This window comes from Parambassis ranga, chromosome 9, assembly GCF_900634625.1.
Source record: "Parambassis ranga chromosome 9, fParRan2.1, whole genome shotgun sequence".
In the NCBI taxonomy this organism is placed as follows: domain Eukaryota; kingdom Metazoa; phylum Chordata; class Actinopteri; family Ambassidae; genus Parambassis; species Parambassis ranga.
This window is the reverse complement of record NC_041030.1, coordinates 590,968-600,451: the sequence shown is the minus strand read 5'-3', so window position 1 is coordinate 600,451 and position 9,484 is coordinate 590,968. Positions and strand designations below refer to the sequence as shown.

At 39.8% G+C, this 9,484-nt stretch overlaps 1 protein-coding gene across 1 annotated transcript; it reads right to left on the bottom strand.

Annotated features, from left to right (window-relative positions):
- Positions 1 to 1,633: 1,633 nt before the first annotated feature.
- unm_hu7912 (un-named hu7912) lies at positions 1,634 to 8,260 on the bottom strand. The gene is made up of 2 exons (XM_028414527.1): positions 8,073 to 8,260; positions 1,634 to 5,933 (listed from the first exon to the last, which is right to left on the bottom strand). Exon 2 carries the CDS (start codon positions 5,879 to 5,881, stop codon positions 2,705 to 2,707), a length of 3,177 nt encoding a protein of 1,058 aa, XP_028270328.1. The 5' UTR covers positions 5,882 to 5,933; positions 8,073 to 8,260; the 3' UTR covers positions 1,634 to 2,704.
- Between the last annotated feature and the right edge of the window lie 1,224 nt (positions 8,261 to 9,484).

Sequence of the window (9,484 nt, the reverse complement as noted above, 5' to 3'; positions counted from 1 at the left end):
GTCGCAAAGGCTTAAACAGCACAACAGAAAAGCTATTTCTAGGCTGAGATGGGGCTTAGTAAAACAAAACAGCTACTTTAAACGGACACCCACATTATTAGGTGTGTTTCACCTGCTTAAAGTACTACTATAATAGAGAGAATTTGTCTGGACCCTATGTCAAGCAAGTAATTTCGTGGCATTAAAGTACGTTTGATATCCTATTACCTGACCACACAAACAACCACCCTGCCTACATTACTTCATTTTGGTCATTCATATTCAACACTTGGTTCCTACAGCAGGACATTGTCCCGGGTTTCTTCCCTAATGCTGACTGCAATAATACACTGAAACAAATTACAATCATCAAATCTGTATTGAGTTTGTGATATAAGATATGTTCAATAATATATTAATAATGGGTGGCAATGCAAAATCTGGCTGTGCCATCTATTTAGGAAAATTGGGGGCAATAAAATGTGCACTTCATTAATATTGTATGCTTCATACATTGCAGGAGTATTTACCTGGACTTTCTCCACAGGTGGTGACTGCGTAACACAATGTGATGCAATGAGACAAAACAATAAAATCCTGATTTCTTTAATTTAAATATTAAAGATAGTTCTTTTTATAGTCAACAGGCATATATAGTGAAAGTAGCCTACTGGTGTTGAACTTATATTTTAATATTTCTCAATCAGCAGATACTACACCTAGAGAGTTTTTGATATCTCTAGGTGTAGTATCTGATTGTTTGCTTTGCATAGGTATAAACAGCCCATACAGAAGGCATTTAGATGTAGGTAATACATACATTGTTCCACTAGGTGGTGGTCTAATGGCATAGAGGGTAGACAATATCATCCTTAAATGAGAATCAGAGTAAGTTTATCCAAATATGTAGCACAGTCACCACAAAACCATATGAAATCTTTGAGGAAAACTCCCTTATTGAAAATTCAACTTCAGCTGCCTCCCCTACACAATGCAGTTTGGATTACACATATTGTATAGCTCCACCATTTATCAAGCAGGAACTAATATGTGCACAAACACCATGCCTTCAACATAAGGAATTTACATTTACACACAAGCTATTTGTCACATCTTAAAATAAAATGGCATCTCATCTATGTGCTGTATACTGCCCTGTCCTTCATCTACAGTATCTGCCCTTCATCCATTATTCAGTGGCTTTGTCTTTTAATCTGTACATAATCCACTTGACAAGACATGACAGTTACACTGTCAAGGTGCCTTTATGTCACATTAGGTGTCAAAATGAGGGCACACACATGAAGTGACACTGATTTCAACCAACTGGCCTTTTGTGTTTAGACACAGTCAAAACTAATCTTCAATACATGTGGCTCATCATCAGCCATCTGAATAAATTCAAATTCAAAGCCACAAGGTCACTCATTAAATTCCATTTATTATATATTTATATGTATGTTATAAACATCACAAAATAGAAAGTTGAGGAAGGTCTTGCACAAAGACAAAATCAGAGCAACCTTAGATTAGTCAGCGATCGTACTACAAGCAGGAATATCATCATGTCTAGGTTCAGTGCTGCAGATATGTTAGGAACATTCTTATTATATAATTTATGTTTTAGTGCAAACAGATTTTACAGCTCCTGGCTCAAAGGAATTATTAAATATTGGTAATAAAATATATATATAATATAATGTCAAGGTTGCTTTTTTATTGCATATGTTTTCATTAGGAACATACTGTAGTATTAGTTACAATAAGGTCTTAGGTTCATGATGTTCAAATTATATAATATACTATATTTATACCTTATATGTGGGGTCTTGTTAACATAATAAATTTAATTATAAGCAATCTCATTATTAAAATACCTAAATATAAATATCATGCTTTGAGTAAAATAATTATTCATTTACAGTGGTATTTCAAACAACCTAAGTCTAGTGCTTTGAAGCCTTACATACTTAACTCTACATTGCTTTGTGTCAAATGCTTTTGTTTTTGTTTGTTTTTTGAGTGAAGGCCACTTTCAAACAAAGCAACTTACATAGAGATGACATCAGGTCTTTTTACATGATGAAAGAAAGTCAAATCCTCAATGCAGTAGGAAAACAAATGGTGGTTTGATTGTTCTTCTTTGCCTATAAAACAAATAACTAATATAGCAGTAATTCAATTAAAAATATCCACACACCAAAGAAATAATACTTAAATACTAATAAACACTTGATACACGTGATATTACCACTGTAACAGTGTATTACTGTGCAATATAACATATGTTGGAGAAATTAATAATGGGTGACTGTTGAAATAACAAATCTGGCTGTGCCACCTATTTAAGTGGAAGCAAAGAAATGTGCACTTCATAAATATTGTGTGCTTCATAAATGGCAGAAACTGCACAGATCTTACATGTTCACATCTTAAACACCTGGTAACTGAGTGTGTGCCTAGTCTACATGCAGGCTATTCACTCTTCTGAGTGAACAAGGATAAAAAACAAGCCAAAAACAACCTAGGACAACCATGTTGTGTGTTTACTGTATGCGTGTAACAAGGTAAGAACAGAGCTAATAGAAAGACAGAAAAAAAGAGAGAGAAAGAGAAAAGCATACAGTATATACACATATTTCTCGATTTGCTGAACTACACAACCTATATACAATATGTACATTTGGTGTAGCTGACATCATTATCATTTCTATTTAGTGCTATACTATATTATATCATCTAAGAGATGAGGAGTACCTACCCAGTCTAATGTTCTTGGCTCAGATGCAGCCATGATCATACACATGAACTGTTTCCCCGTTCTCTTATCTATTGGGAAAATAGTAGTGGGAGTGAACCTTTTGTTACTTTCCACAAACTCACACAGCTGATTGTAAATTTTGGGGTACTCATGACGAAGGAACACTCCTCTGGTCCTGAGCTCACGCTGGATATTGACAAAGCACACCTCTCTGGCTTTCCTTCCTTCCTCACCCTCTTTGTCAATGTCTGGTGTCCCTGGAGGCGGTGTGAGGATCAGAGTTTCCATTTCAGTATCCTTCTTGAGTACCTTTTTGTCAGGGCTTGAGGAAGCCAATGACACCTTTGCATATTTTCGAACTGTTGGTGCTTGGACTCTTGGTGAAGGTCTGTTAGGCACTAGTTCACCAACAGCAATGGATACATTCAGAAGGAAACATTCATTGGGGTCATATTCATTACCTGCCAGCTGCAGTTCCTTACAGTATTCGCCTAGGTTGTCCTTGAAACCATCCAGCTCTCTGAGAGATAAGTACGTGGGAGACATAAGGAGACTCTCAAGCCCAACTTGCAGGAAGTTGTCAGCTGTCTCTGGATTCGCAAAACCTAGAAAGAGAATGCCTCTACCTCTGGAGAGGTAGCCAGCTTTAGCAACCCGTGAGAAAGCTTTGTGGATCTCTGAGTTTTCTCTGCAGAACTTAAGAGTGTGTCGACACACACTGGTCACACGACCATACAGACATGTCTCTTTATGGGTGTCCCAGTCATCTCTGCGACAGTTTCGAGAGCAATAGAAGGTGTAGCAACTGTGACACGATTTGAAATACAAGCAGGCATTGAACATGTTCTCAATCCGGTTGCACTTCTTGTTAGCACACACCATAGTGTCATCTTCATCTGTGCTGTGGTCTGGAGAACATTCCTCTGCACTCCTTTGTAAGGCATCACACCCACTGTCAGGGTCTTTGATTGTGTCAGGGCTGGATTTAGAGGATGGAAGTGTGGTATTCAGACTTCCTAAGTTGCCAAGTCCAGATCCTTTTTCTTTTTCATCGTCTTCAGTGATTAGTTGTTTTAGTTGGTCTAAAAGGTCCTCATTAGACTTTATACTTGTTGGTGGCTTGTAGTCAACAACCAGGTCAGCTAAGAGTTCATCCAGTTGCTCCAGACTCTGCTGGAGAGAGAAGTTGTTGTTTTTCCTTTCTTTGCCAATGTCCGTTGTGTTAGATGGCTGCTTTTGATGCACTGACCTTGGAGGAGGTGTCTTTTCACTGTCTAATGTATCCCAACTGACAGAGTGGACATCACGTCGTCTGCTGTTACCTGTACAAATGTCATTGTCTGTTATGGTGATCTCAGGGGTTACAAACCAGTGCCCACTCTTGGTATTCCTCCATGGATTGCTTGAACCCTTCTCCAAGGAATTTTCAGAGATTGACAGGGCAGCATAACGTCTTGGCGAACTTGAAAGGTTGAGTATGACAGGTTGCGATGTGACATCAGAGGATGCTCCATGCCTTGCTTGGTAAAATAGGTTCTCATAGCTTCGTCCACGTGGCACTGATTGCTCTCTCTCATGCCGTGGATACAGTATATTGTCCCAAGACTTCGAGTGGTTTTTGATCTCTGTTCCAAGACGATTTGTGTTAGTACAGCTGTTAGTAAACCACGGGGGTATACTGGGGGACTGATTAGAGTAACCAGATATACTTGAGCGATACAAGTCATCTGAAAAGGCTTGGGACATTCGAGGGCGTCGACGACCTTCTGTGTGATATGGCCTAGATGGAAAGTACTGCTCCTCAGGAGATCCAAATGGTTTTGAATAAAACAATCTTGGATTAGTCATATGGTAAGGGTTGAACCGGTTGTCCTCTCCATAATATGCTCTAGAAACTGGAGTTTGAGAAAAGTAGGATCCAGCCTCACTTGTGGAGTAAGGCCTACTATAAACAGAGTTTGCTGGATCTCTGCTGGAAAGGTAGTCTGTGTAATAAGACCTGACAGGAAGAGTGTGCACCCATCGAGTCCTTGGATCATACTGACTAGTCATTGTACTACCATGACTGGTAAGACTGGATTGATCATCCTGAAAGTAAGCTCTGGAACAAGGATGGACTGGATACCGCACAGCATCTTCAGTGTAGAAAAATTTGGTTGGTATGTTAGGATTTGAGTAAGCTCTTTGTTCGTGACTCAGATATGGTGCTGTCGTTGAGGGCATTCTGTGCATGTCTAGATGCTGGTAAGATATAGGAGACATGCTCGTGGTATAGTGGTATCCTTGTCTAAAGTCTCCACTGTAGCATTCGCTTGGAGTGGGCGTTGGTGAGGAGACAGTCTGCTGTGGCACATACAAACCTCTACTGCTACTGGCCTGGGAGTATCTCTGCCATAGATTCTGAGCCCGTACATTGGGAGCCTGTCTAGAAGTGTGCTGCAGCACAGCAGCATCTGGTTTAATGTCCACACGACACCTAACATGAGGAGTTACAGAGGGTTTATCTGGTTTATCCTCCTCAAAACAGTCTGAGACATAGAGTGGAGAGTGAGGCTGTAGTTTGATAGGGTGCACCTCATTCAAAAAAACTCTGTTTGAAGAGTAGGTTTCTCTTTGTGTTTCAGAAGTCCTTAAAGTTTCTAGTGCAGCCTGAGACACATCCCTGCCCTTTCTTATGCCAGGGGGAGATACTGAGATTGGGACAGGAGTGAGGGTAGCCTTAATTCTAGGAGCACTTTTAGATCTTGATCTCTTTTTGGGATCAGACCATGTATGTTGGCTGGATTTGTCTTGAGCAGCATGCTGCTGGAACTGCCTGGTGTTAAATAGATCAGGAGAGGAAAAGCGAAGATGCCCTGGCTGATCTAGTCCATTCCACATTATATCTTTGCTTAATGTCTGATGCTCAGACCTCTTGTAAGGGTATTCCATTGAGGAAGAGAAGGTTTGTGGGTCATCTAGTGACTCGATGAAGTCAAAACTGCGGCAGTGTCTTTTGTTAATGATCTCTGATTTGTCAATCATCTTCAAGTCACTTTGCTGAGAGGGGTGGGGAGAAATGGAATGGTCAGTGATGGCATTCAGAGTTATGTCCTGATACAGAGTCGATGCCAGTATATCAGGAGGATGTGTCCGTGTCATCTTAGAGGGACTTCAGTGTTCTCCATTCGGTGTGATTCACAACCAGCACAGTCTATAGAAAGAAAGACAAAGGAAGTACAACTAAATGCACTTTAAATGCACAAAGATTTAATGCTAAAATACACTGACAGTCGTAACAAGACATACAAGAAAAATATTTTAGTTTTTTCCTATGAACATATTAATCCACACAAAAACACAACAGTAGCTGGTCTGTTCTGATACTAAATGTTTATAGGTAATCATTTAACAGGTGTAGTTGCCTATTTCCTAATCAAGATAAGGAGCCACAAATCACCATTGTACCTGAGTAACATGACAAGCAGTCACTATTTTAAAGGGTTGAGCATATTCTAATCTAACCATAGAAACAAATGATAAGACAAACCATTCAGTTAAGGTCTTCATTTTAACCTTAGTGTTAATGATTTACAATGAAAATGTGTCCAAGATATTTATTACAGTAACACTGAGGCATGTCTTGGGTCACCATTATATCCTATAACCAGTTACATTAGCTCCTGAAAACCTGAAAACAAAACTGCTATAAAAATATCAAGAATAGACCATTTCTCTCAGTGTTTGCTTAAATAATCTAGAGTATTATTTTTTTCCTCTTTGAAGAATGTAATACTGAACAGTCCAACAATGGATTTGCAACACACACAGGCTTTCTTGTTGGCACTCACCCACAAGCCAACCCTGAGTTACCATCTGTTCATCGTGATGAGGGAGGACTGACCAGCCATCTCCCTGTCATGTCTCTACAGCACACCTAAATCACGGTTCCCAACTAATGTCGACACACAAATACACGCTGCTTATGACTCATATTTTTTATGTTCTAAAGGCTTTTAGGTAAATAAATATCTTACATGACCATACATGAGCATATAGATACATATACAATACAACACTGTATTATTCAGTGAGAAATTTTAATGTAAATAAGAAACAGTTTGATTTGATTGCTTAATTTAACAAATGTCTAAAATGTACTGCAGTACATTTTAGACATTTGTTGAATTAGTTGGCATAATCTGGGACAATCTGGGACACGTGCTGTCATATTGATCCAGCACATGAAGAAGAAATCAGCCAATCATTGATGAAATAATCATAAGCTAGGCCACTAAATAAGAAACACTTAAATCCATCCCTAGAAGTCGCTTAAATGCAACTCTAAATGGAGTATAACTTAATATTTGTATCAAACGGTGATCCAGCTTTTACATAATAGCAGCCTAAATGCCACATGAGAAATGAAAGAAATATAAGAATGAATTAAGCCTACAATAGAATAGAATATACTTTATTAATTCCTTTGGGAAGGCCCCTTAGGGAAATTTGGGACAAGTTATATCTATCCTAACTGTATTAACAGGTATCCTCTGCAAAAACCATAATAGACAATAAAAACATCTGACTGAAAAAAAGCCATATTACCTTTTTATTTAAAAGATATCCCCACTGTAAACGCATGCATTCCTTCCTCCACTCATCCTTATGGTCTAAGGCTCCTCTTCAAGGACTACACTTTCTAGCACAAGTATAAAACCACATGCCACATACTGTCTCCATGACTACAGCACACAGCACAGAAACCATTAAACTCCTCCAGTTGCACGCTGGGGGCAAAATCTCAGTCAGAAAATAATGACTGATTATAAACTGCGTTACAATCTTTGTGGGCTAAACTATCTTACTTGTAACAAGTATATGTCAAAAGATGTAACATTTATGCTGTTTAATGACTATATACATGGAAACAAACGTCGCATCTCCCATTTAATGCCCGAGGATTGAAGCAGTCAAATATTAATTAGGAGCATATATGCACAGAAATTATATATAATTTGTTTGCAAGTTTGCAACTAACAAAAACTTCTTAGTGTGTATTCCACTCTGGTGCGAGGTATTCCCGTCTATACAGATTTTTCATCCCTACAGGCCCATAAGGCGCATTCAGCCCTGAAGCGCTATCAATTTTTTTGGGCACCCCTTTTTATTTTGGTGCTGCGGCACAGACGGCCCCGCATCCTTTGTGTCCGACCTAACGCCTATGAGTCTGGAACGACAGCATTAAAAAGAAAGAAGAAGCAGGTTCAAATCAGGACAAAGTCGGCCCGGAAGCTGGAAGAGAACGACTTTGGCTGAGTTTGAGAGATAACGATTTCGAGAGGCCTTTTACCGTTTTGCCCGTGAGTTGATCGGATGCGGTGGACATGGTGAAGCAGCCGCTTCTCCGCGGTTTGCAGCTTCAACCCTGCCGCTGCTGCTGCGAGCTTCCTGGAGCCGAACCCTCGTCCTTCATGCTGCCTTTTACATGTTGTCTGCTTCATCCAGCGATGCTCTCACACTCGCCTGTGTGTGTGTGTGTGTGTGCGTATGTGGTTGTGTTTGTGTGTGATTGAGGGTTAGAGGAGGAGGTGTGTCCGAGCCTGCGCCTGTGCGCGTGCCTCTGGAGGCGTGGTTGTGCGTGTTTTTATGAGGAGGGGGAGGAGGAGGGTCCTGGGTATCTGGGTGTGCGGTCTAGCAGTAATGCAGTCTGCTCATCTCTGAAGCCGCAGGTCCTGGTCATCCTGCAGTGTTTAGTGCTTTGTAATTAGCGAGTCCGTTATGAAGAAAAGCAGATGTGACAATTAGCTACAGCTAAAAAAGTTTACATGTTTCAAACAACCTGATCTCACAGAAATACGTGACATACGCACGGATTCTTACCACTGCGTGGCACCGACATGGACACAACGTGGTGAAAACATCCATAGAAAGTCAATGCAGGCACTTCCGTGGGGACACGACGGGTTTTTAATACGTGTGGACACCACAGACATGAGTGACAGAAATGAATGAGGGATTACACGAGCTCTCTGAGTTTAAGGCCGCTTCCTCAGCCGGACTATAAGGAAAACACACTTATTGATCCCATATGCAGTTAAAGAGTAGTGAGACCGGGGCTTGTTGTCACATGGGTAAGTTGTCACACTTGCAATAACTTGACCACAGGGTGTACTGAAAAGTGGAATAGCTACTTGTGCTTTCATACTGTGATGTCACATCCCGTCTGGGAAAAGCACAGCACACTGTCAACTGAGGCGAGGACACATGTTTCAATTTTTCACATGTGAAAGTAAAAAATTACTAAATAACTAAATATTTTTTTGTAATTGTCTGCTTAAAGACAAATATCAATTATTTCGTTACAGTGCTGCTTCAAGCTATTTTTAAAATATGCTAGTATTAGCAAAAAAGTTTGGGGCAACTTGTCACACTACTTGAGTATATGCAATAATAGGCACAGAGAATCTGCTGTTAATGGTTGTTCAATGTGTGATTGTTTTTTTAAAGAACAAAGAAAAACTCACAGGAGAAGAAATTGTCAGGAATTACACATGAAAAACAAGAAATGGCCGCACAGCACCTGACGTGATGCTGAGGTCATGGAGGGAAGTGAAGTTGGACAGTTATTATTTAAGTTCATTGATTAATCAAATTTTATCTAGATAAATTTAATTTGGAATATTAAATAAACTGAAGTGTTCTTGTTTTATTTATGCCAACTTTACTTCACACGGTGTGACAACTTACCTGCTAATGGGGCAG